This window comes from Buteo buteo, chromosome 13 (assembly GCF_964188355.1).
Source record: "Buteo buteo chromosome 13, bButBut1.hap1.1, whole genome shotgun sequence".
NCBI lineage: Eukaryota > Metazoa > Chordata > Aves > Accipitriformes > Accipitridae > Buteo > Buteo buteo.
Window position 1 is genome coordinate 36,325,757 of NC_134183.1, and position 27,230 is coordinate 36,352,986.

The 27,230-nt window shown below is 37.8% G+C and overlaps 1 protein-coding gene across 7 annotated transcripts in view; it reads left to right on the forward strand.

The window, feature by feature from the left end:
* Positions 1-27,230, forward strand: part of HMG20A (high mobility group 20A) — a 46,920-nt gene that overhangs the window by 11,087 nt on the left and 8,603 nt on the right. For 4 of the 7 annotated variants that reach the window (XR_012652837.1, XM_075045613.1, XM_075045612.1 and 1 more), the window contains 7 exons: positions 14,525-14,617; positions 15,238-15,291; positions 16,766-16,913; positions 18,297-18,512; positions 21,553-21,685; positions 22,046-22,077; positions 27,144-27,219. Coding sequence is in view for 6 of the 7 variants with exons in the window: in XM_075045613.1 (XP_074901714.1) it covers positions 14,529-14,617; positions 15,238-15,291; positions 16,766-16,913; positions 18,297-18,512; positions 21,553-21,685; positions 22,046-22,077; positions 27,144-27,219 (748 nt within the window). In the remaining variant the exon portion in view is untranslated. Of the gene's footprint in view, positions 1-665; positions 680-14,524; positions 14,618-15,237; positions 15,292-16,765; positions 16,914-18,296; positions 18,513-21,552; positions 21,686-22,045; positions 22,078-27,143; positions 27,220-27,230 lie in introns of those variants that run through there. The other 3 variants (XM_075045615.1, XM_075045614.1, XM_075045617.1) reach the window with 2 other exon arrangements.

A 27,230-nucleotide genomic window follows, 5' to 3' on the forward strand; every position in this document is an offset into this window, starting at 1 on the left:
TCAGGAAAAGGTGACAAGGAATTAGAATGGCAATTTATTTGAAGGAATAGAGAAGAAATGACAAATCAGTGAAATAGTTGACAAATCAGTTGATGTTTGGATGTTGAACATATAGGAGGGGTTGCAAGTGTGTAGTGTTAAATACTGCAGTGACAAACCATGATTTGCAACTGGCTTGTTAAAACCCATGAGGAGATGGTGCCATGTGGGAAGAAGGTGATGGAGTTGAAAGAAATGGTATCGATGAGAGGATGTGGAGAGGTTGATAAGATAACATTTTTAAAGCCATAGGGAGAAATTAAGGCATCAGGTGCCAGTTGTCACTGTAAAAATGAATTTGTCTCTGTAAGTGATGTTGCCTCTACAATCACTAGCTGAAACTTATGTGCCTCTAGCCTTCATTTTAGAATAAAATGACCACTTTGAGGTTACAGTATCATCAAGCAGCTGATCCTTGAAGGAATCAAGACACCTGAATATTCCCTAGGTTCTTTCTTCCAGTGAGTTCTCTGGTGATTTTTTTCACTTGTCTCTGCCTCTGATTTTTTTTTTTTACCTTTCTCTTATGCAGATAGACCTACCTTCAAACATAATAGCTCCCAGCCTCAGTCTTGGTGGCAGTCACTCTGAAGTCTGAACTGCCATACTTGTAGTAAGGAGGAAATACTTGGTTATTCAGGTAGAGCTTGCATATCGCTGTGAAGATGGCTGCATGCTACTAGTGGCATGAGTGTTTGTGAACCTTAATCAAGCTTTGGCACAGAATGTCACTTCAATTTTTTATATAGTGGAGCCTACATTTCTTTTCAGATTTAAACCCCTATTGTCATGCAAATATTAGTATATCCTCTGTGAGGCTAGAAATGGGAACTTAACCTTTTGCTTATATGCAATGAAGAGCTTGATGTTACGGTATCTTGGTCCCTCAGTTGTCTGTCCCTATAATCTTGTGAAAATGTATGCAGTTCATTATGCTGTGTCCTCCACTTCAAGGACAGAATATATTGAACGAGTGGACTAATTAGTGGACTGGCAAGCACAGCAGCCCACAGCTAAGCTTTTCGTTTGAAGAAAAGAAAAAAGCTGCTTAAAACTGCTACTGAATTAAACCTGCTTGAAATCACTGGAAGATGGGTTCTGTGTAGTGAGCCTGACACATAACTCTTCTCTGAAATGACAGTTTGCCATTGTTTTTTACAATTTGTTGAAATGGTTTGAACTGGGATAAATGCTGCTTGTTGTACTTGGAGTTGAGAGTAAATCTGAGCTTAATACAAAGGGTGAGGGAATCTTTGTATAGGGGCAGTATAATATTGGATGCCCAGCTCTAGCTTCAGTAATTGGAGAGAAGATCCTGGATTCCTTGCTAAGGCTTCTCTCGATAGATTTTTCTAGTTAATAGATGAATAAAGTGAAAGCTTTCCATCTCTGTTCTGGTGGTAGAGAGAAGAATTGTCTTTTTATTCTTGTGTCCCTCAAGCTTTGTCAGGAGTGGGAGAGGTGTTGTCTGGTACTCCTCTATTCCTGTGGCCATTTTAAGGAATGTTTTTAACTGCTTGTATGTCCTGTCTTCTATTCATCACTGTCTGTCCTGAGGATGAAAAGTGCTAATTTCTTCAGCTGTTGGTAGCCTTCCTAACAACAACAACAAAAAAAAGCAGTGAGGGTGTTTGCTGGTTTACTTCTGTGTTGACCAGAAGCTTTGAGCCAGATGGTCTACCATGGTAGTGTCTGCCATAAAGATGACCATCATTTTGGTTTTGAGTAGGTGTTGGGACCAGATGACCTCCAGCAGTCCCTTCTAGTCTAAAGCAGTCGTTTGAGTCATTACATCTGAATGATATGAGAGATGTATTTCTTGATTTGTGAAAGTGGGATTAATTCAGTGTAGCAGAAAATGTGGACTTTTCTCACATTGTTTCCTTTTTCTTCCTCCACAACTGGGCAGGAAGGAACAGCCAGCAAAGAAAATGCGGTGACTAGACACGTCTTGCTCATTAATGCTTTGCTGGGTGGGTCATAGTCAGCAAAACTAGTTGGAATCTTGCAGGTTTTTTTGTATGGTTATAAGATACTTAAGTATAAAATGCATGATTATCAGGTGATGTTAGGAAATGTTACTCAGCATACGCATTTTAAATAGGAATGCAAACAAGTTTGTGGTGATTAAGACATGGATACTTGAGTAGAGGGAAATTTCAGTGTGAAGTGGATGAATGTTTCTGCTTCTTGTTAATTGAACTGTTAGCTGTAAATGAAATACACTTCAGTTGTCAAAAAAAATACAGTTTTTACAAGCTGAAATTTCAAACAGTCTTTCCTAATCAGCTCGATTAGTTGGTATAGTTTCAGATAATAGGCTTCTCCTTTTATTTGTCTTTTACATGCTAAACTCCAAGACCTAGGCATAATATGCTGCACATGGGAGATATTAAGTAGTGTCCAGTGCAGTAGTCCTCTATGGTCTCTCAGGACTCTTTATTTACACATTGCAACCTGCTCTTAGAAGTTCACTCATTGCTGTTACTTATCAGGTAGCAATAGGAGAGATGACTAGCCTGTTTTGAGTACTATGTACTCATTGCTGAAGAATCAGTGTGTACTACTTATGGCAGCCAGGTAAGGGTTACTTAAAGGTTTATTTACTTAAGGGTTACTTAAGGGTTTCTTCTGGAGTGGATATTTTATCATGAAAAACAAAGCTCAGTTGAGATGTGAACTGAACCTGCTGGATTCTTTTAAGTGAGCTTACCATGGAGCTTCGGAATGCCATGGGCATATTTTGTCTACAGTTATACATAGATGACCCTTTTCAGAGGTCAGGAAACAGTTCCAGGGTGGGAGTTAGCTGTTTTAGGAGACTGTTGAAGACCAGGAAAGCCAAGCTTCCATTACCGTAATAAATGTTTTAACTTGGGAAGTCCGTAAGCTCAAATGTGATTGTTAAAGTTTTCATAAAAGCTGAATACTTTCTGCTTTTAAAAAATGTAATGTTTAAAAAGCAATGTCATGCTTTTTTGCCTTTGTTCTGGGAGATGTGGGGAGGAGCAAAATACAGATGAGTGCTTTTTCAGAGGAGCCTTTTTTAAATGAAAAGGGAGTGCTGGTGACTGAAAAGAGAGTTGTCTAACTGAAGAGCCCCTGAGCTAACTTTTAGGATTAAATGTGGTAATGGATCCTCAGGTAATCTGTTTACTCACTTCTAAGAGGCTTCAAAAGGAAACCAAGGAAAGTAAGTTTCCTGAATTTGCAGCACTGTGCTTGCACTCCTGTTGTAAAATGTTTAGGCTCCACAAATCAAAAAAGACAGAGAATTGCCTAAACTCTTGTGTTCTACCAGTTTGCTTTGTCTGTTTCTTATTAAGGCAATGAACTTCAGATTATGAGGTTATACTGAGGTGAAATCTATGTTGTAGCCCTTCTGAAAATACAAATATTTTTCTGTTTTCCCACTATTTAATGCTGTGTAAACCAGAGTGTTACTGACCTTTTGTCAAGGATCATGCAGACTTTAATTCTTATTTCTTTGCAGTAAGCATTGCATAATGTGCATTTGAGCCATGTTCTCACGACGACTCCTAGATGTCTGAAACCACCTAATGACTAACAGTTAGTTGAGATGTCCAAAATAAGAGTTATGATTGGTAGTATTTTAAAGACTGTTTCTGAAGTTTGGTTGCATTCTTAGCTCTTAGAGATTTCCTATACGACCTTCTTTAAACCAGCTATGCATCTTTACCCATATATAGGGGTGTTGCGATAATATTTATTCTTTAGCTCAGAGGAACCATATTTACTTAACAAATATATATAGAAATGAAATCATCAAAAGGAAATGTAAAAGCAGTATAAATCTTTGCTGTTTGCTAAATATGGTAAATACTCAAACCTGAATGCCAAATATCTTTCAGAGCATTTATAACTAAACATGAATTGGGAATCCTTTCAAACATAAATGGTTGAGACTTTGTATGTTCCATGTGAGACCTCCTTCCTCGTGTCTGTTCAGTCTTCAGCCTATTTGAAAAGATTTACATTCTCTTTCAGGACTAAATTTATTGTGTATGTAGATCAACTCTATTTTGCAAAGCTTGTGCATGTTTCCCATCTGCAGTTCCTTGTTTCCAGCATTCGAGGAGCAGCTGTGGAAGGGGAAGTTGGAAGAACAGATTATTATAGGTCTTAGCCACACTTTTCCCAGGTTCTTGTTTGCTATTTGGCTCCAGACTCTAGGTGGTGATGCTCTGTTCTTGGTCACTATTTTCCCCTGGTTTCTTTTGACTTCTTGCCTATGATATGGCAGGATAGGCACAAAGAAGAGATTGCAGAATCCGTAAAAAAGACGGCGGGAAGAAGTTAGCCACTGTCCTCACAGCAATTTGTTTGGGCTACTGGAAGTGGCTTGGGGAACAGATGAAATATTGCAAATGTTTACCTGTTGTTTTGAACACTCAGCCTAGGATATTTAGGCATGCTGCTGGCATCGCTTCTTTCTTTTCAATCCTACTTGCTGCAAAATTAAGTATTTTTGTTATGTATGCCACAGGTATTCCAGAAATGTGCTCTCTGCCTGTCTCTTTTCATAGCTCACATGCAACTCTGGATGACTGATTTATTGCTTAAAACTGGGGAGCAGTCAGACTATTCCATATTCCAGTAGGCTTATGCTGTTGTTGTTTTCCCTTTTTTTCCATTCATGGTGCTAAATACCATAATTTCTGTTGCCTTTGGAGGATGAAGATCAGGATAAGTAAAGCTTTATTCTAACTTGTCTACGTTCTGCTGTTGATCTAAGTTAATATTATGGAGCCGTGGAAGTATCTGGGTTCTTGTATGATTTTAAAATTTCTGTGTGCTTTCCCTTCTGCTGGTGACAGAGGAAGCCTGGTATGTGCCTAGTAAGAGCATATAGTTTCAGTCTTCTCAAATTTCCCTAAAATTTTTACTTCATGTTCTGGGTGTAGTCTTTCCCTATAGTATTTATCTTTATACATTTCATCTTTGGCCTCAGACAACTTTAAAATCTTGTTAGCACTGGTCAAAGGAGCTGTCTGCTGCTCTAGGAGAGAGGATGTTTTGGCAGGTTTGTGATGTCATTTCTATTTCTGTTTCTTCTCTTTTTATGAATCCAGACAAGGTTTTGTAAGCAGTGTCTGCTCATATCTTGATACTTGCTTGAACATCATATCTGTTCTTTTGTGCTGTTTTCCTTATTAATTTTCCCATCAGTCTGTTTCTGAGGTCCATACAATTTTTATCCTGTGATGCCAACAATATGATGTATGCGAAACAATCCCAAAATAAAGACTGTTAGAAGAGCCTTGGCTGAAAAGGGATTCTGGTGCACTTCATGCAATATATATCCAAACTTTCATTTCTGATACACATTAATCTATTACCAGAGAGCTTTAAGAACAGAAACAAACAGTCCAATCCAGATCTTCACTATTCTTGGTATGAGAAAGAATTTGGTAGTATCAGTTCTGTTGATCTTTTAAAGGGAAAGAAATAGCAGATCAGAGTGTACATTTATATAACTATTATTTTTGCACAGCTAAGGCTATCTAAAAATTATGATTTCTTCTAAATGACAGGCTTTTGATTGCTCAACCTCAGTTGTTTTATGTTGGAATAGTGCAAGGTAACAGCAAGAAAATGAGAGCAAAAAATGCATGGAAGCTGGCATGTCGTATTTTTTCTAAAGATGGGTCTTTTCTGAAAGCAGGCAGAATTAGTTGCCTGTTTTGTGTGAGAATCACTGACTCTTCCCACACTTCATTTCCTCTAACCTTTGTCCCTGTAGCCATATCAGTGTGTTTAAAATATCCAGTTCCATGCTGTCTTTGTGGCTCTTGAGGTCAGAGTAGATGCTTTTGTATTGGGTCATGAAGCCTGTGGTGAATCATCCTTTTAAGTATATACTCAATCCCTTTTTCAGTTTATTCTCACATCCAAAGTATTCAACCCCATATTCTGTAAAATGGTCAGTAATGACTTGTTTGGTGGGTATGTGCATGAGAAATTCCAATCTGTACTCCTCTGTGGCAGCAGCTAGAATTTCTTCTCCCAGACTTTAAATGAGCTAGGAGTTATATGCTGTACTTCCCTTACAACTTTTGTGATGAGTAAGGCTTTGAGAGAGAGCAGAAGTGCTAAAATCGCTTTAAAACAATGTCTTAATCTCCGCAGGTGTATCCACTCTTCGATTATTTTATTTTCAAATAAGTAACTTTTCATTCCACTGGCCAGTCACAATCAGGATTCCCTGACATTCATAGTTATCACTAGTTCAGAATACTTGCTTGGTATTTTAAATCAAAGTAGTCCTCAAGTATTAATTAATATTGTTTCTTGTTTCACTTGTGTGATGCTGGTAAATGTTAGAGCTGTGCAAACACCATAAAAAAACTTCAGTCTGTTAATTTACATTTTTTAATTATCTGCTTTGCTCATGGCGCTTTTCTGTTTACATTCCACAAACAGTGAAATGATTGAGTCTTACTGACATAAATGATCAGCGGAACTAAACTTTAATTTTGAAGGAAAGTAACTGTTTGCTTACTCATGGGGAAGCTAACAGGATCTGGTAAAGTCTTGGATGATCACTGTGGTTTCAGAGAAGTGTCTGTGCTCCAGGCGTGGTTTGTGTCTGTTACATAGTTGGTGGTTGTGGGTTTTTTATGGATTATTCCTTTTGCCTTGTTAATGTAAAAGTAGCTATTGGAAAACTTTGTCCTGTGAAATACAAGGTCCTCAGATCCTAGAGAAATTTTCAAATGACAGACTAGGTGAAGAGGTAGACTAAATTGCCTATAGTAACTGGAAATTCAGAGGAGATTTTTATGGACAAATTACAACTGCCAGTGCCATCCCTGGTAGCCAAATACTGAACTTACCTTAAGTAGAGTGATTAAAATAAAAAATTGTCAAGATTCATTTCGATACTTATTTTTAATGATCTGAATGGTTTTTATTTTCTCATGTGAGATCTATAACTTGAGGATTAAATTAATTTTGCAGAGTTGTGTATGTTAGTGATATTATTTTAAATGGCAAGTGATACTATCATTAAGGAAGTTAATTTAGGGTAAAATTAACCATCCCAATCCATAGATGCTTAATACCTGCAATGAAGGGCTGGATAACAAAGCCTTCCCTCTGGATACCTGTACCACTGTTACCAATTTTAGCTATCTAGGGGTGGATAGCACAACTAATTGTACAGTCATCTCATTGTGGGGTTTTGTTTTCCCTTGAGTGATGTAAAAGGCTTGTTTATTGCTGATGCAAAATTTCTTTCATGTATTTGAAGGGAGAAGGGATTCAAAGTTGAGCTGTTCTTGCTTTTGTCTGGAGAGTTGAGTATATACCTTTCCTGTGTGAATAAGGGCTTAAATTCCAGGAAACAGGAGGATTTTATATATATGAGATGTCTTGTATATGCCCCATCCTAATGCATTTCTATAAATAAGAGCAGAATATAGAATTGAACACTTGTGGTTTTTAAAAATACATTTTTGCAGATGTTTGGCAGTTGTTACTAAGGTTTGAGTATTACTAGCTTTGTTAGCATTTGCCACAAAGATCCAAATAAACTAAGCATAAAACTAAGCTTTGCATCTTTCCCTTCTTTCATTAAGCTGCTTGGAATTGCAGTGGAACTCTGGAATTTTTTCCTGCAAGTCTTTATTTTGGTCTCTAGTGTTGCTTTGTTTTTACTGGCAAGAAGTAAAAATAAAAGCAGTTGGCTGTTCTCTGGTATGTGCTTTCTGGTCTGACAGAAAAACCTTCATCCCATTAGGTTTGGCTTGCAATTTTCCTAAAGTCACAAAGACCTTTGTCTAATGAGTTGCCTGTAGGGAAAAAGTAAAATCTGATTTTTGCAGTCAAGGATGTTGGATAATATGCTTCTGCTCCAGCCTGATGGAAGAGAATGCTGCTGTCAAGAGAGAATCTGAACTTCCTCTGACAGGTCCAAAAGCATTGTGGTTTTAACTGGAGATGTACTTGCTTCAGTTTTCTTTCTGATCTTCTGGCTTCATGTGGACAGGCAGAGGAAGTGATGATCCTACTGGTTTTTCTCTCAATAAATCATCTGAGTTTAAATTATTTACATTATGAACTGTTCCAATTCTGATGCTTAGATAAGGAATACTGTGGTTCTGTGACGTAGCAGAAGATTATTTTTTTTAAATCTATTATCCTCTGAATGGTAAGGTTTCGAGCTATTTGTTCTGGCAAAGAAGGATGAGAGACTTCAGGAGTAGGAAATATGGGAGAAAAATCTTCCACTCAGCAGTAACATTTCTAAAACTAGAGCTATCAATGAGGTAATTGGAACTTCTGCAGTGTTTTCTAATCAGGCTGTAAGTTGGATTTCTGATGCTGACTTCATATTTAAATATGCATATGCATTTATAACCTTACCTTTTAATTGTATGGCTAAATAGTTTAGTAATTCTTGATTTTTTTTAAATTTTTTTTCCTTCAGATTTCAATGATTACATCATATCAGATAAAGACAACATTGCTAAGGACTTTTTTCACCCTTCTTTTCCAGTGTTCAGGCCCCCTTAAGACTCCGTGCAGCCTTGGAGTGAGTAAGAAGTCAGTCTGCATTTGACAGTGACTTATTGCATGACCAGACCTGCACAGACACTGTAGAGTCCAGCCTCATTTCACATGTTATGAATTGCTTTACACAAGCAAAGCAAGTTATGTTTTGTGGAAGCAATGAATGTTTTGGAGAGTGTACAGTAATTGCTTTGCTTTGAGTCTGGAAAAGACTGTTTCTTCATCTGGGGTGAGCCGTGAGACAGCAGTGCACAGTGTTAGAGAAGAACAGCTGCTTTTAGCTTGCATTGTTTTAACAGTCTGGCCATGAACATGTTCTACTCTGACTCTAGTTGTCTCCTTTGAAAAATAAGAATGCAGATGTGCTACATTGAGGTGGTCTGCTAGATAAAATTGATTGCACATTTTAAGTGGCATCTTTGCTGTTTGAGTAGAATGATCTGATTCTCTGAAGAAAAGGTTGGCTGTGACAAATTTTAGACTTCATTTACTGCATGCATAAAAGGCTCTTAAAAAAAAATCTTGGGCTTTAGATGATGCATCACCCATGAGTTTAGGTCTGCTGCCCTATAATAGCCTTGTTAACAATGCAACCGTAGTAATGATGCTATGGAAAAAATAAGTCATTTTGTCTAGCCCCTATCACGGATTTGTTGTCACCCTGATTTTACAACTACATTCTTTTAGCTTTTCTATTGTACAGAGGTGACTAGAAATTAGATCATATGATAGCTTTCAGTCTACGCAAAGTGCAACTCAGCTCCTTCATCTTTTCTGCTGGAATAACATTACAATTATATGGCATGACCTACAAAAGTTAATGTGAGAAGAAATTAAGAAAGTTTATTTAAACTGTAGTTCTGGTTTTGAAAGTTACTTGATCACCTACTGTTTGATTCTTCCCTGTGTATTGATGTGTGTAGTAGCACTTAGAACTTTATGCTGTGTAAATTCTTCTTTCATTTCCCAAGTAATACTGTCAAACCATGTCAATATACTCTGTAGTATTAAGTATGATCTCTCATTGCATGCAGGTGAAGCGTCCAGCTAGAAAACTTAAACTGAAAGTTACAGCATACTGTTGTAGAATTTCTGTACCATGAGGCCTTTGTTTTCCCTGAGAGATGAGGGAAAGAAAAAGATGTTAGGCCAGATTTTTGATGTCTTAGGATAATGTATAATCTTCTTTAGGTTCTTAAAGAGGTTTAACTGATGCTAATATAGGTGACTAATGGATCTTTGAAAATCTTATCCATGTTTAAACATTGGGAGCGTGGAATGGTAGGAAACTTGTTCTTTGCTGGTATTTTTCTTGGTCTCATCTTGGATTTTTGCACATATAATGCTGCTTTGTTCTCTGGAGCTCGGGCTTCCACTTTTCCTTGATCCTTGTACTTGCTTTTTTTGCTTTTGGTTTTTTATCCTTTTAAAATATTGGTTGGTAGTGCACCCCAAACCAGACATCCAAAAAACTCTTCCAGCCTCTGTAGTTCAGGTTGTTACTGCTGTTCCACAACTGAACACTATTATGCTGGATGTAAGAAATACAAGGAAAAAAAAAACCAAACCAAATCTCAAGTTCCTGTGGAGTCTGCACTTGGGAGTAAAATCAGTGCACAGGAGAGCCTGGAGTGTTTGGAACTAAGTTAAAGTCAGAAAAAAATGTGTTGCTGACTGTATTGGCTTATCCATAGTAGAGTGGGAGGTACATGTCTGCTACTGGCATTCTGAGAACAGTGTTTCTGGTTGAGCAGTATTGTGCTTAAAATGGAAGCAGAGTCCCTATGGAAACTCCAAGTGGTGGTATGATTGAGCATTACAGTTTTTGTTTGGCTGTAGTCTTTGCTCCACCCTGCAAAAGTTGTAAAGGGAATATATTTGAGCACATGCTGGATCTTGCAGAACTGATCTATCCCAAAATAAATCATGGTTCTTCAAGCACTTTATCAAATGTTGCTGTTAATAAATAAACTAGTCTTTTTGTATTCCTGCTTAGCTGGTTTCTTCCTTGAGCTGATACAATTAGTAATGTGGCAGTACAGTGAACTCAGAGCTGCTCTAGGTTGAATTAGTTTTATTTGGACGTGGTGCTTACTTGTATTGAATTGTAGTGGTTGTAAGCGGTTAGAGTTTAACATCAATTTCAGTTTTATTTTTGCATTTGGGTAGACATAGTTAAAAAATGAAAATAGGATATATGTGTTAGCCATTAAAAAAAGTGTACATAATGTCTTGTGCCTTAAATTTAGTCAAATGTGTTTCATTAGGCACTTTAGCCAGAGTTTAAATTAACAAAGCTGCACAAATATTCAGAACAAATCTAGATGGGACTTGCCAACTGTCATTTTCAAGTCTTGTGAATTCTGTAAAGGCTTAAGTTTGAGAAGCAGCAAGTCCCTTCCCCATTACTGTTCTATTTCTCAGGTTTTTGTTTTGCCCATTTTGTTACAGCCATGAAATGAACATGTAGCTCTGCAGTGGGGTTGAAACTAGTGGATAGCGGCTTTGGACCAAATGCATGGGACAGTTATCCATGAGAAAAGTGACTGAAAGACTTGTGTGTAGGTTCCCATCCGTTCTCAGTGAGCTTTTGGGGAACTGTATTTTCTTGCTTTCTGGAATAGATTAGAAGCCATTGCAAATTCACCGAAGTTAAATTTTCTTTAGGGTATGGCTCAGTATCAACTGAAAGAGTTAGTATCTAAAGCATATGGATTAAAGAAAAAGAAAGAAAAAATTAAAGAATGATGTGTGTGTTCTCCCAGCTTCCTGTGTTTGTGTTCTGCTTATATGTTGTTAAGGTTGATGTCCAGCTGCCTCCTCACAGTTTGAAAGCAAGCTTAGACTCTGCTGCTGCTGACTAGGTCCAGATGTGAACAGACATACTGGGACCTGGTGAGAAAGTCACAGTGGGCATGAGGGACAGAAGCACTTGGTAATGGTGTGTTCAGATGCAGAGGATGTGTATTCTTTTAAGGCATGTGTGGGGGTGCTAAGTGCCAGTAAATTGATGTGGTAAGGCTGAGAAGAGGTCCTTGACCCCAAGAAGGCTGCTTGAGGTGCCTGGACAACAAAGCAAGCTATTTTATTTTTCTCGGACATGCATAAAGCTTTTCATCTATATACATATATATAAAAAAAAAGATTTGCAAGGTTTTAGTCTAATTGCTTAAGCTTCCTTTTTTGAAGATACTGACTTAGGACTTCTGACCGAGAAAACTAAAAAACTGTGTAATATAAAGCAAAACTTCATTATTCCCTTACTTGACAACTGCATGAAGCAATTTGTGTTGTATATTTAGTAGCTGTGCTTAAGCAGCTTTCTAGGCAGCCGTGAAGAGCTCATTCTTCAAATCAGTTGAATTTTCAGATTTTCTTGTAATACATAAAGGCCCAGTCTTGATGTAGATTCTTTTCTATGTGTGAGGAAGTAGTGTTTCTGCTTCCTTCTTAAGAATTAAAATCCTGTATGTTCCACCAGAGTATGTCTCCACTTTTCCTAAAAGCATTGTATTATTCGAGTTTTCTTCCTTTTTATGTCAGAGATGCTAGTATTTGAAAGAAAGCGTAATGTAGAGTTCTGATTCGGAGAACTGCAGATGTTGCTTGGAAGGGACATCTGGAGGTCATCTTAGTCCAGCCTCCCACTCAAAGCAGGACTATTGCCAACACTAGTTTAGGTCAGTTACAGCTTTGTGTAACTGAGCATTTAAAATCTGCAAGGATAGACTCGACTGCCATCTCTCTGGTAAGCTGTTCAAGTGTTGCGCTACCCTCCTGGTGTCCAATCGGAATGTGCAAAGCCAATATAACGACTGAGAGTTTGCTTCTGTCATCCCTGCTACTTCCGTCAGGTAGCTTTAGGCACCTATGAGATTTGCCCTTAGCCTCCTCCGCCAGACTAAGCAAACCCAGTTTCCTCAACATCCCTTATCAGGTCAGGTGCTCTAGGCCCCTGAACATCTTGGCAGTCCTTTGCTGGACAGTCTCCAGCTTAGCCACATCTCTGTTGAGGCTGAGGTCCCAAAACTACATTCAGTTCATGGTTTGTAATGGTAGAGCCCGAATTACCTTTCTTTGTTCATCTTTCTCTGCTAGAGGTCAATGTCTGTACCACCTAGAAGCAGTCTGCCTAGCTTTAATTATTTTCTAGATAAGGAATCAGAATGATGGGATTCTTAAGGATGATATGAGGATCTCAACAGTTGGAGAAACAGATGAGAAAAGGGTGAATGTCATCTGAAAAACGAGAAAAGGTAACTGCTCTTGTACTTTCCTTCTGTATGGGATGGATAGTCTTTTTTGGAAACTGAAACGAACTTCATGGTGGAAATCAGATTGACACGATGCCCGTTTCATGGAGACCTTTGATCTACTGTGAGCATTAACTGAACATTTGCTTAACTGAACAAATTGGAGACTAGAGATTAATTTATCAACTAACATCTGTGGTAGCTTGTGAAGTTATAGAGCTGTTGCTAAAGGGAGTAGCTATTCTTATGTTTTCAAAGGGAGGCATGAAATGAATAGAGCAGAGCTTATGATCTCAAAACAATGTCAGATGTAAGATTACCTTCTTGGTTCCTGAGAGTAGCCTTTTGAGTCCTTTGACCAATTTTAACCAAGTATAGCTGTGGAATAAATGTGTCTCACATCCAGAGTCCTTTGGGTAGGAGCACAGCGTTCACCTGTTTGGGTAGCCTGCTGTATTCACTGGTTGGTTGGGAAGAGTTTTGTGCCATATCAGATGTAGTACTTGTGATAGGGATCTTTATGTGATACAAGATGCAAGAAACAGTGTCATTACTTTTGTTTGTAGAAAACTTTTACCTGTGGAACTGGGGTGGGTTAAAACAAATATAATATTAAAAACATGGAGCAGGATTTTGTGTCTCGGATCACTTTGATTTCAATGCTGAGTGGAAAGCATACCACTTCAGGAGGAAGCAGCACAAGATTATAACTCTCATCAGTCCCTCCACGCTTAAAGTTCAAGTATACTAGCTGAAAGGGATAGCAATACTCAACTTGAATATCTGCTAGCTCACCAAAGTGACTTCTAAACTGAAGGAACAGAAAGTTAAGTAGTATGGCCCTTTAAAGTGGGCTGAAACTGCAACTCATAATTGTAGAGCGAGCTTGTTAAGGCTTTTTGTTTGAGGATTTTTTTTCCCCTACAATACAACAGTTCTGTGTTTTAGAAAGTGGATGAATCAATTTAATTATTCTTTGGATTTCTTATCTCACATCAATTCCCATGGCAGGCTACAAGGATACAAAAACTAATTCTAACTTGGGAACAGTTTGTATTGAATGCGAAGTATGTTGTGCCTTAAGCTGCTTGCTCCTGTAACTGTTCTATGGGAGTCGAAGCTTAAAATAATCTAGCTAACATTCCTGTGTTCTGTTACTTAGCAATAACACTCAGCTACGTGCATAGTTATATTATGAAATTGTGGACAAGGAATTATCAAATACAATCTTAATTTGAAACTTCAGGGGTGGACTTAGTTTCAGTTTTCTTTTGGGGTCAACACAGAAACCTCTGTGGTGAGGGTGCACAGTTGAGGATGAACAGGAAGGTGGATTTAAAGAGTGGGATCTACATAACTATGTGCTGAGTATGATGAATGAAAATTTCTCTCAAGGGGTAAATAGAATGCTACAGTGTGATTTCCAGCAACACTGTGGCATTGGCACAGGGCTCAGTTAAGAGGGAAACTCTGAATTGAACCATTATTTATGATCGATCTTCTCTGACTTAAAGCACAGCTGCCTATGGGATCTGTCCTGAGGCCAACCAGCTATGACTGGCTAATTGGTTTATAGGGTGAAAAATTTGTGGTATGTTGTGATGTTTAAAGTGAAGTGCTTTTGGAGGGAAACAATGAGATAATTAACTTAACTTTTTTGCTTTTGTTTTTTTGTGGTTTGTTTTTTTCTTTACCAGAGCTATGGAGAACTTGGTGGCTGGCTCCAACCTTCCTCCACTTTTTACAGATGAAGATGGATCTAAGGAAGGTAGTGAAATTACTGTAACTGGGTAAGCAACTACTTCTTTTTAACCTTCAGCTGATAGGTACTATCTCTAGACTTGCCAGGGAAACTGTTACAGTGGGAAGAGGGCATTCTGAGTAATTTAAACAAACAAATAAACCCAACAAAAATCCTATGACACTCCCTTGGCCTTCATAAAACTTCACAGGACTCTAGGAGAAACCAGGACCCTTCTGAACTGATGGAAGTGATCACAAACTTTTCTTTAACATCTGTTTTTTTTCTAGGATTTTAGTCTTTAAGACAGATTTAGATAGCGTGATGGGGGCAGAGAGAGAGGGTGTGTATCTGTTGGCTACGGTGATCCCTGCTAAATAAATTACTTTAATAAAGATATACTGTTCATCACTGATTTCTGAAAACCATTGAGAAACTGATGTCTTTCATTTTTGTCACACTGACTCTGCTTTTACAGATTGAAACAATGGCCTCTTTTAAAATCAAAATTACAAAAGAAGTTGCCTTTTAGGAATACATGGGATTCTTGCTGCATTTTCATACTTGATTTTTGTTTTCTGTTTTGTAAAGCACCAAGCAATAATATTTAGAATTTGCAGGCAGGTAAAGCCCTGTAAAAATGAATATGGACGCATTTACTTCAAGCAGGTCTGAATATGGATTTACATATCTGGGACTTCAAACTTGCTGGTGCCAGATGAGGTACATGTTCAAATTAGGTTTGTGTTCAAGAGGTATTAATGTGTTGAATGAGCTTTCATCAGCTTTTGCTGCAAATGGCTACATCACATTGAAGTTTTTCCTGGATGTGTAGTTTACAAAGCTTCCCTGCTAAGGGGTAACAGATAGAAAAGCTGAAATGTTCTTCAAACCGTAACAGTGATTCTAAGAAACTGTATTGCTCCATTTTCTTTTTGATACACACCAAATGTAATTAATTAACTTATAGGAGTGTGTATGTTTTGTTCCCTTTCTTCCTCTCTAATTGTTAGAAATATGAACTCAATGTGATATCTGAAAGTCAGGCATGGACCTCTCCAGCCCTTGTGTCTTTACCAGTAATTATGCCGCAATTGTTCATTATAGTGAGTAATGAAAATATGCTGTTCTCTCTACTTAAAGACAAAGTTTCCTGTAGGCATTCAACTAACAATTCTGTTAATATATCTCAGTTTTCTATAGCTGTATTCTATAGGAACAATTATTTTGAATATTTAAAATTTGGCATGCATGGAAGCAGCTGTAGATCTGAGTAAACGAACAAAGCTGACTTGAAGCATATGCTGCCATTATAGTAATTTTCATGAATGTAACTAGGCAAGGCCAGGTAATCTTTAGCTTGGCTGAAGAAGGGATTAGAATCTGAGATGAGTCCCAGAATCTTATATTAATTTGCCTACTGAGCACAGCGGTGAGAATGACTGTGGGGTTGTTGCCCCAAAATATATGCTCATCTCTATCTGCCTACCTTCAGAAATATTTCTGCATGCTTGGTTTTTGTCCTCTTTTTTGTGTGTGTGTTTTTTTGTTGTTGTTGTTGTTTTGGTTTGGTTTTTTTTGCCTCCAGGCAGCTTGCCCTTTCCTGGAGTAAGGTTGATTGATAGAGCTCTTGCAGCAAAATTAAATAGTGGCCATTCAGGAGCCTGTTGGGAGCTAGTCATGTTTGTGCTTTAAATACCCACATGTATCAAGGTTATGTTGAATGAAGTTCAATCCAAAAATCATACACAACCACAAACCTTTAAGTGTATTTGTGGAGAAAGATATTAAATGCGTCCAGAAAGGTGTGTATTGGTTGAAGATGAAACCATTCATTTAAAATTCCTTATGGTATTTTTGAAGAAGTGTAGATTCATGCTTTCTGATTTCTGATCCAAACATTTACTTGCTTGGCAGTTGTTTGTATAATCAAAAGCTTCACCAAAAATGAAACAAAATAACACTTCAAAAATCAAACTGTCTTTGAAAGTCCATAGTAACTGTGGTAGTTAGAGCAGTTGCTTGGATGGAACAGCCAGTTCTTCAAAAATTAGTCTTTAAAATCTTTTTTTTTTTCTTGCTAGTGTAAGAACTGAATGTATTTGCAACATTTTTGTGTGTTTTAGAAGATTAGGGAGGAAGTGATTTAGCAATATGATGATTAATTTTTTTCTTTTGCTATTATATGCTTTTTCAGATTAGCTCATTCTGAGAGTTCATTCAGTGGTGGAACTTCACAGTCTGTGAATAACCCAGATTTGGTGGAGGATTTGTCACAGATTCAGCAGCTGCAAAATGAGTCCTCTAATACTGCTGAAAACACTGAGCAGAAGCCTGAGGAGGAGGTGAGATGAAATAATAATGACTTCTCAATGAAGCAAAAGCATGGAGTTTTGTCATTGTAGTTTGTCTTACCTACTCAGATTTTTTTGGATAGGATCACAAATTTTCATCCATTTGCCATTTTCATCTTTTGATTCTCTCTAGTTTTCTCCTGTGTTGTACAACTGCACACAGATAGCCAAGGAAAGCTGGCAGTCATAATGTACAGAGAACACCATACCTGTCTCTAGCTTAGCCAGCAGGGTCCACAGACTGGTACTGCATTCAGTCTTTTTCTGAAGACTCAATGGTCAGCTGCCACAGCTTACTTTATCTCTTGTGAGTCAGGAAAGTGAGACCATTGTACTCTTCTGAGAGTAACTGATGTCTTTGAGAGCACTATACTTACTACTTTAGATCATTCCTTCTGTACCATCCTGCACTGATTTTTGGTAACTAAATCATGAAGGATCTGAAGTTTGACAAGAAAATGGTTTTGGTTTTTCTGATAGATGCATTTGATATTCCTCATTGTAGTTTGTTTTCAGCTGTGAGGTCCTTGTTTAATTGAGGAAGTAGTAAAATCCCAGAAAGGAAACTAAAATTAACATGATGTCAGGAACATGTTGATCTGGGTAGAGATTAGAAGTACTGAAATAGTTGTATGTACATAGTATAGGAAAATAGTCTTGTCCAGAGACTGCTATAGTAGTAGTATGAAGCCAAGAGGATGAATGGTAATTGTATTATTCCTGTAAGCTCACAGTGTGCCACAGGCAAATCTTACAGTGGAGTTTGTTCATACCTCTATTGGATGTAATTTAGTGGGAAAGAAAGCCTATTGAGTAGATTAGAATAGAAAAGCCTATATATGGTCCTTTCACCTATATTTTGGGCACAAAATGCACAAAGGTGAAAGATTTGGAAGGGGTAAAATAGCTAGTTAACAATTGTTAACTAATACACAAAATCTTTCCAAACATGATTTTGAGGCAAATGACTGGAGGGGGGAGGGTATGTGAGGGTGAGAATAATTTTTTTAAAAACCCAAACAAAAAAACAAGTAACAACAACAAAAAAAAATTGCAGTTGCATTAGCTAGGATGATAATTTCATGGGTTATCAAGCCTCACAGTTTTACAATCAGAAGTTGATGTAAATGTTATTTTATTGTCCATGTGGACCAGGAGAAACTGCAAACAACTTTTCACAATGAGACTTCTTTGGCTTTGCTTTGAGAAAAGTCATGATTGCTCTAAAGTAAGGTTTGAAACTTACATCCATGGAGATGATGTATTGCAGCAACATACTGCTGATGAAAATGTTTGAGACGTGAATATGTATTCCTTCCAGAGGTGGTAATTCTTTTCCTTCAATCTGAATTTTCTTCCACTTTCATTTTGCAGCAGCAAAGAACTAAACGAGGAGGCTGGGCCAAAGGGAGAAAGAGGAAGAAACCCCTTAGGGACACCAATGCCCCCAAATCCCCCCTCACAGGGTATGTACGATTCATGAATGAGCGTAGGGAGCAGCTTCGAGCGAAGAGGCCTGAAGTCCCTTTCCCAGAGATCACCAGGATGCTGGGCAATGAATGGAGTAAACTGCCTCCTGAGGAGAAACGGGTACCATTAAACTCCCTTTTCCTTGTTGGATTATGATCACTGTTAAATGGGAATATTGTTGTTTAGTGAGGAAGTTAACGCAGGCTTTTGATTAAAGTTGTGTTTAGGAATGTATTTCAAAATAAGGGGCACAGGTTCTCCAGAGTTCAAATAATCAACCCTGGTAGGGCTGTAGTGTCTCATCCAGGTGTGACTTGAGGAGAGCCATATCCTCTAGTGCAAGAATATATTCAGAACAGGGGGGATTGTTCTAGTGAGACATCCCATGGTTTATGTGATTCATCTGGATGTAACGCTGTACCTAACTTGCATACAGCTGAGACCTACCAGTTTCCTAGGCCAAAGCCATTGGAAGGATGGGGCAGGCATTTATTCACTGTGGCTGAGAAGAACTTAGCAGGATTTCAGAGCTGCTTGAAGGATTTTGCAGTTCTGTTTATTTTACAAACTCACCAATGTATATAAACATCTGGTGTCTTAGAGTAAGACAAGCAGACCTGAAAGGACAGGTTACTGAAGGAGATGGTTAACATGAATAAACTTTTAGACAATGTTTTGAAGTATTGCTAGCCCTAGAAAGTAAGTTGAGATCTGTATGATGGACAGGACAGTGAGTGTTATGTATTCTAGTTTCTACACACATTACCTTAGGAAAAGGTGGGGTTTTTCCCACCTTTCAGTCAGAATGGGATGTCTTCTAATTGGGACTTCTGTCGCCTTCTGCACTGTCTGATATGTGAATGAAGACTAAGGCAATGTTGGGTCTGGTTCTTTAACTCCTTCTGGAGTGGACTACTTTATTGCTAATGGGTGTCTTACCATTCATACCTGATTGCTAATTGGAGATTACAGCAAAGCAGTAGTTAAATCACGGTGGAACTTTATGCTATCATACAAATTTATCAGGACATTTAAGCTTTTGAAATACTTAAAAGTTTTTATCACGGCTGGATGAAAAATGGGATGATGCAAAAAACAAGAGTTCCTTTTGTTGCTTTTTACTAAGCTTGTAGAATACAAGTTATACAGAGATATTATAAAATGGTGTATAGGCATAGCATTTTAACCATAATGAAAAATGTCTGTCAAGGCAAAGCCGTTGATTTGGTAACACACCTGTAGTGAGAATGATGTTGCTGTCTGCTGGCAGAGGGGGGAAAGAGAATAAGACATTCTGCCCCTCTACCTCCTGTCCTTAACGTATTCTTATCATGTCTGAGATAGATTTTTAACCTGGGGAAAAGGAGATTGAGTTCAAATCTCTATTCTATATGCTGTGTTTTAAATCCCCAGGGAATCTGTCCTTTTTGAGTAAAGCTGTGAGTCTCTAACCTATCACGGATCAGGGAAAGACTGCTAAGCACTTCCTTCCCTTCAGTTTCCACTGCCCTTTTTTATTAAGGCAGTGGAGGCCACTGCCGATTTAGAACCCACGTCTAATACAACTGCCCAAAATTCTTGTTGAAGCTGAGTAAGCTTGATTTTGGTTAGCTAACAACTATGAAGTCATTCTCCAAGAGCAAGCAGTGGAGTCATAGTTTACTACTGCAGTGCAGGTTACTGCCACATAATCCAGGGGAAAAGCATGTCTGACGTTCTGCTTTTGTGGCTGATGTCCAGTGATTAGCAAACTAGCTGTCGGATATAAAAGTTGAAGGGAAAGTCTCGCATTTCCCCTGTTCCAGCCCTGTAGTCTTGCTACTCGACTTTGTATTTGGCGAGCATAAGTACAGGTCAGTTGAGCCGACAGGACTGACCAAACAGTGAGTCTCCCCCAGAAAAAGACTATTACTGTAATCATAAAGCAAACACCCTAATAATCATTCTTCTTGTTATTCCCCTGTATAGGGGAATATCTAATGAGATGTATAGATCTGCACTAGAAAACCTAGGACATCTACTTACAGGTAGTGCAGCAGAACTCATTCTTACTGATTCAAAACAATCCATACAAAACACAAGTTAAGGAGGAAAAACTTGTGTTGTTTGTAACTCAGTTACTACACTCTGAGCAGCACATTGCTGGAGATGGAAAAGAATTAATGTCTTATGGAAGAATACAATGTCCAAAAGCAATGCAAACCCTGCATCACCCCATTTGCACCCCACTCCAGAATGTTAACAATATCCTCAGCAGGGTCAAAACAATGTAGCAAATGCATGGAGTTTATAACTGTTACGTGTATTGTTGTGATGACTTAATGAAAATAAAAGGCATACCAGGTGACGAAGGTTCTCTCTATTTTAATACTTACTTTCATTGAACTTTAAGCTCATTGGGGGAAAAAATTGGGAGAGCAACTTTTTTCTTGAAAGCATCCCATTAGTAAGTGTTGTGACCACTCCTTAAATGGCTTTCAGTTCATCAGTTCTCCTAAAGAATTCTCTAGTTAAGCTCATTCCATTATGCAGATATGTGAAATATCTTCAGGCTAGGAAAAAAAAAAAAAAATTCTTTTAACCTAAATGCAGATAGCTTAAATTGATATAACCTAGGCTCTCTTATCTTTATGTTACTCTTTTCCAATAGCCATGATGTTTTGTTCACCTCTCAGATGGGCGAAGTGTGTGGTTGTAGAATGGTAGTGCTTTTTGTCATGGGGCATGAAAACAAGAGTGTATTGGAACTTCACTGTTACAGATCTGAACCTTAAAGCATGTCTGTTAAGGCGTTCTTGTTTGACGGCATTTAATCTTGGCCACAGAAAGGCAATTCTTAAGTATTTTGTCTATAATGTATAGGTAGTAATCAGTTGAGTAGCTCAGTAGCAGGTGACTTGTAGGCCTAACAAAAAAGAGTTAACAGAATAGTGATTTGAATTTAAAAAAAAAGAAGAGGGAGAAAATGGGACACCAGAATACAGTAATTTTATCCAGAAATCTTATGTCTTTGCATCTCACATACATTCTCATTGTTTCTTCATTCCTTTCCTGTTTGCATAGGTGAAATGGATCAGCACTTCATCTGACGAGTTGTTTTTCTTCCCTTCCTCCTGAAGGGGAGGAAACTCCCTGAAACTCTCGGACTTTTTTGTTTCAGCGATACCTTGATGAAGCAGATAGAGATAAGGAGCGTTATATGCGGGAGCTGGAGCAGTATCAGAAGACTGAAGCCTACAAAGTCTTTAGCAGGAAAGCACAGGACAGACAAAAAGGCAAATCACACAGACAAGGTATTGAATGGGACAAAAATATGTGCCTAGGTAAAATAATGGAAGAATCCCAGCTAGTCATATAGCCTCACACTCATTTAAAGCCTTTGATCTAAAGGCTTTTTAAAAAGTGAATGTGTTCTTTCTTTGGCATTTGCATCAGCCAAGTGTTAAGTGATTAGATTTATGTAAATTTAAATGTACCTAGATTGTATTGGAGGATGTGTGCTAAAAGCATCAAAGTTAGACACAACTTCTATGTGATTTATTAGGGAAGCTGCACAAGTTTTCTGTCTTTAAGTGTTGTGTAACTGCTTTGGTTCTTGTTTTCTCAAATCTTGTGTATTTTGGGGGATTTCTTGTTTGTTTTTTCTTTTTCAGATGGAGCAAGACAGCCAGCCCATGATCATGAGGTAAACATCTTCATTCTACCCTTATGTCAGTGGACACATTTTTCAGATGATGCAAGTTTCTAGTGAAGTCAATAAAAAAAATAGTTTATGCCAGTTGAAGACCCTAATCAGACGTTTAGAGTATGAATTCTTCCTCTTCCTATGCAGTTTTTGATCAAAAGTTAGAAACAACTGAGAACTCTTATGATCACATTAGTATGATGAAAACTAAATTTAGTAAATCTTGGCAGGTACAAATGATCTAAGATAAAGTGGGAGTGTAGGGTACACTTAAAACAGTAGAATTGAGCCTTTAAGTATCTGGTGTGTTAGAGGTTCAACTTGCAAAATTTTTACTTTGAAATTTTTCAAAGCAGAGAATTTTAATTATTACTTGGTAAGTAAAAATTGAGGTAAAATGTACAAATAGCTTGAGACCTAGATAAACCTTCCAAGTTAGCACCTTTTAGGTTGCTGTTTTCAGGTACTGATTTTCTGCAGCAAGATGAATGCTTGTGGCTTCCTTGAGAAGAAAATGGGTAAAGTAACCAAATCATTGGGAGATGTCTGGCTTAAACTTCCTCCTGCCTGCCCCTCTCCCCCCTCCCCCCCCCCCCCTTTGCATATGTAAATATTGGACAAGAGTAATAATGCCTGGAGGTAAGATGCCTGTGCTTTTGTTGATGAGACATATCACAAATCTTGTGCGTCCTGGCTGACTATGCTATCTCTTCCCTTGAAGTGCTGAAACTCTCTCCAGTTGTATTACCTAGGGCCACAGAGCTTCTTTCATGGTTGCCAATAAATTGCAAACAAAAAGCAATGAAACATCTTGTTTATACACAGCCTCTTCACTTGTAAGCAATAGGCCTTTCTGAAAGATCTGTTTTTCTTTGTGAGGTTCTTTGCCTTGGGAAAGCAATCAAGTTGCTTTTTAATGTGTTCATTACAATAGTGACAAGGCTGTGCACTGCTGAGAGGCAACTACTGGTCTTGTCTACTTTTAAGGAAAATAAGTTTCACTTCCAGGAAAATACTTTAGTAGCATGTTTTCGATATGCCTTTTTTATTAACTCTTAAAGGAAGTACTTGCAGTAAGATTAATCTTTAGAAGTACATGGTTCCCAGGATTTCTGGTTCTACAGTCACTGAATCGAAGTTTGTCTTTAATTGTACAAAGACAGGTTACTGAAGGCTTCAAGTTCTAGGTTGTGATGTTTACATAACCTTTAAATTATACAGGTGGCAACCTACAAATTCAGAGTCTTACCTCTCATCCTTCTAACTGGAGCTGTCATTGCTGAAATCTCACATCATAAATGCAGTTAAAAAGGAGTCCTCCATATCCTGTGGGGCTTTTAAGCTTCATCAGATAGTTATTATATAGTTGAGCTAGCAACATGTTAGGCAGGCATCCTCTTCTGAAAGCATGCGCCTCTGCGTAGCATTTTTCACCTTTATATTATAAAATTCCACATGCTTATCACCTGATGCTTTCACATCTTTTCTGCAAGGGAGTCAGGTATTACAATCCTGCATAGGCAAGGAACAAGCAGAAAAGATTTGGACTGCTTTTAGAAGTATATACTCAAGTTGTTACTGGAAGCAAGACTAAAGCTTTTTGTTGTCTTGCTGCTCTCTCTTATGCACGTTGACTATTATTATTGTGTTTGTGATTAGTAGGTACGATCTGATTAAATTATTTCTTGAGAGAACATAAGGTCAAAGACACCTTTCCTTCTCCCCTTGCCACACTTAGGTTTTCATGATTTAGTTTCTGTGAATCAGTGTTGAACTGATTTTAAATATTGTATATAGAGATGACCTCAAAAAAATATTGCAGTGAACAACTCAAATACTAATTGTAATAAAAAATAACAAAAAGATGAGGCTTGGAAGGTGAGACGAAACTTATAATAGGCAGATATAGCCATGGAAAACATGGAGACACTGTCTTAATAAGCACATCTGTGGGCATGAAATAGAACGTTTTTCTTCCTCCAAATCCTAGTTTTATAAATATAACATACAGCAATATACACTAGAACTATTAATTGTAATCGGCAGTGATCAAACCATTGTTAATTGTTCTCCATTGTTCTGTAACTGCTTCTTTCCTCAAGTTTGATTCGGAATAGGTCTAGCTTCATGCAGTCAGTTACACAACATTTTACTGGCAAGATTTCAAAGATTTATACACACGTGAGAGAGATTAGACATTGCCTGGTAGTATTTACAACCTTTGAAGATAGGGCAATGGCTGCTGTAGTGTGAGCACACAGGAAGAAAACCATCTACTCTGTGGGTTTTTTTGTGTTGTGTTTTTTTTTATGAAGTAGTGTATTTATTATATCTGTTCCTTACATTGTCTGCACCTGACTGTACAAGGAAGGATGAGCTTAAACCCTGCAAAATCTCAGCTTTTTCTTTACAGTACTTCACCGTGTTTCTAAGAACTCCAGGTCTGATTTGTTCAGGAACTTCCAAAGATCAACCTCAGTTTTAATGACCAGATGAGAATTATTTGTTGACAGTCTGGAATCATCTCAATCTTATTTAAAGCAAATGGTAGAAACAATTTTGGTTCTCTCTTGATTTGAGGGATGACAAAATGATATGCAACCTGAACAGACTGGGGCTTTTCAATAGGAGGTAATCAAAACCTTATGATTTTAATCCTGAGTGAACCTTAGAGTGGCTTAAGTACTTCAGAGTTCTCAAGAGGATCTATTACGTGCTGGCTAATGTATTCTGTAATAGAAGAGCGCTGATGGCTTTCATTGTCACTCTTCTGTTTAGTAGAATTTCTTGGTTGCCTTTCAGAAGCTGAACAGTTTCATCTAATTGCTTTAATATTTTTTGGTTTTACTTGAAGAACCTGTATCCTAGGGCTGCAAATAGAATACCCTTTCCTCTTCACACTACCCTCTCCCCCACCATCTATTTTCTAAGAGCCAGCGATGATCCACATCAGTGCCTCTTTGCACACAGGTAGCAATAGTAAGTGTGAATTAGAACATCTAAGATGGATGTCCTATAAGTGTTTTAACCAAGCTTCGTAACTGCCAGCATTTCTTAGTGCACATTAATGCTGAGATCCTAGATTTTGGGGGTGAAATTAATTCCTAGCCATCTAGGGAGTATTCAGACAAAATGAATGCATTATGCACACTTCTGTACATGAGTTCTTATTTCTAAGTAAATACCCTTCAGACTTTTTCCTTATAGTAGCAAGTATCAAAACTTCAGTGAAGAACACATGTGATCATGAACCCCTAGTGACACCGCACTGTGACTCACAGAGCTGGGAAGGTTTGTTCCCCCTCCCTTTAGTCCTGCCTGTTTCTAGTGCATTTTCAGTTGATTCAGGCCAAGTGATTTGAGTTCTCACTCAGCAGATACAGAACTTCCCAGCTGTAATTCTACCGGACAATAAAACTCAGCTTATCTTTTACTTTTAAAACTATCAGTTGACAGTCTCCTCAGGTAAAGATAGAGTATCTGAATTTCCAGTCTTGTCTATCTTGGGTGACTGCCAAATGGCATTCAGCTCACCCCATCTAGCCCCTTTATATAGCAGACACCAATATGATATTCTTGAGCTCAGGTGCCAGAATTCCCTTATCAGCTGTTAAACATTTATGTCTTCTGCTGGGCACCAAATCATTTTTGACACTACATAATTTTGGAGGATGAGTTTGTGGTATGTTATCAACTGTGGTGTTTGAGAGGTTTGAAAACCATTTGTTCTCCCCGGGCATTCTCTCATGCTTAACTTTGTTTCTATATAAAGTAACAGGTTGGTTGTAGTTACTGCAGTATATCAAACTGAATTTGCATTGGCTTTGTCAATAACTATGCAGGCTTTAAAGCAAGCATTAATTCCCATTGCTTTTGACATGCAGAAATGGTGACTGGAGTATATTATGGTAGGTTTTTTTTTTTCTTGAGTCAAATTAAGTTTTTTAGTTTTTTTGACTAAGTTACAGAGCATTTCCTGATTTAAAAGTTTTTTTTAAAGAAAGCCTATTATACTCACAAATGATAAATTGGCATCAAATCTTCTGCACTTGAAATGCTTTCTTAGTTTTTAATAGCCTCAAGTTCCCATAGTTGAATTCACCAACTTTATCAGAAATTAGGTGAAGAGATCTGAAAGTTAACAGGAAACCCTTGACTACAGGCTTTATCTTAAGATGACAAACTTCTCTTGTGTCTTAAAGTGAAAAAAATTTGCAGTGTTTGGTTTTGCAGTATGCAGGAGGCAACAGTCCAGTTCCTTGAAGTCCTCACATTAATGCATACCTGCCATAGCCATGGTGAACGACTGCCTTCTAACAACAAAATATGCCTATAAGTATTCACCTTTATCCTTCCAAGATACTACATGTTCTCTAAGCAGGTGTTCTGCATAGACTCTTACAAATTGCATCCATACACTTTGTTTTCAATAGTGGCAGCATCCATCTAAATGTTTCAAAAAAGATGTGGCTTGCTTGAAGCACTGTGCAGCTCCCATCTCTTTTGGAGCCAAAATGCATCTCTCATCCAGTTTGGAACACACATGTGGAATTGGTACACTGTGGAAAAGTTGCTTATTTTTTCTTTAGTTGTTGTTTTTCCTGTCTGTTTTCTCTTTTGCTTTGGTAGTGAAAGACAACCATGAAACTTACTGTGTGGTTTTGCTCATTTCATCTCCTCTTTGTCAATATACCTGTATAGATTATTTCAGAACGTGTCAGTTGGTTGATGGTGGAATGCTTTCCAGTGGAAAATATAAATGAATTCAGGTAGTTTTAAAACTGAATGATTCTGATGTGTAATGTCATTAGGGTGAAAGGGTATATTTTAGTATGTTATATGATATTTTTTGATAGTTATATTTGGCCTTTATTAAACCTGTATCTTAAAAAGCTGAGACCTGTGCTTTGGCCTTTCTTGGTAGGAGCTGGAAGTGTCTTCAATCCTTCCAGCTCTTTATCTGCCTCATTTTTTTTTTTCTCCCTTCTCTTTCTATTGATCAAAACAATTTCATGAATTCCCAAAAACAAACACTAATTACCTATGTATTACTCTTTCTTTTGTAGAAAGAAGCAGATACAAAGGAGAGATCTGTTTTTGATATTCCAATCTTCACAGAAGAGTTCCTGAATCATAGTAAAGGTAAGTTAAAC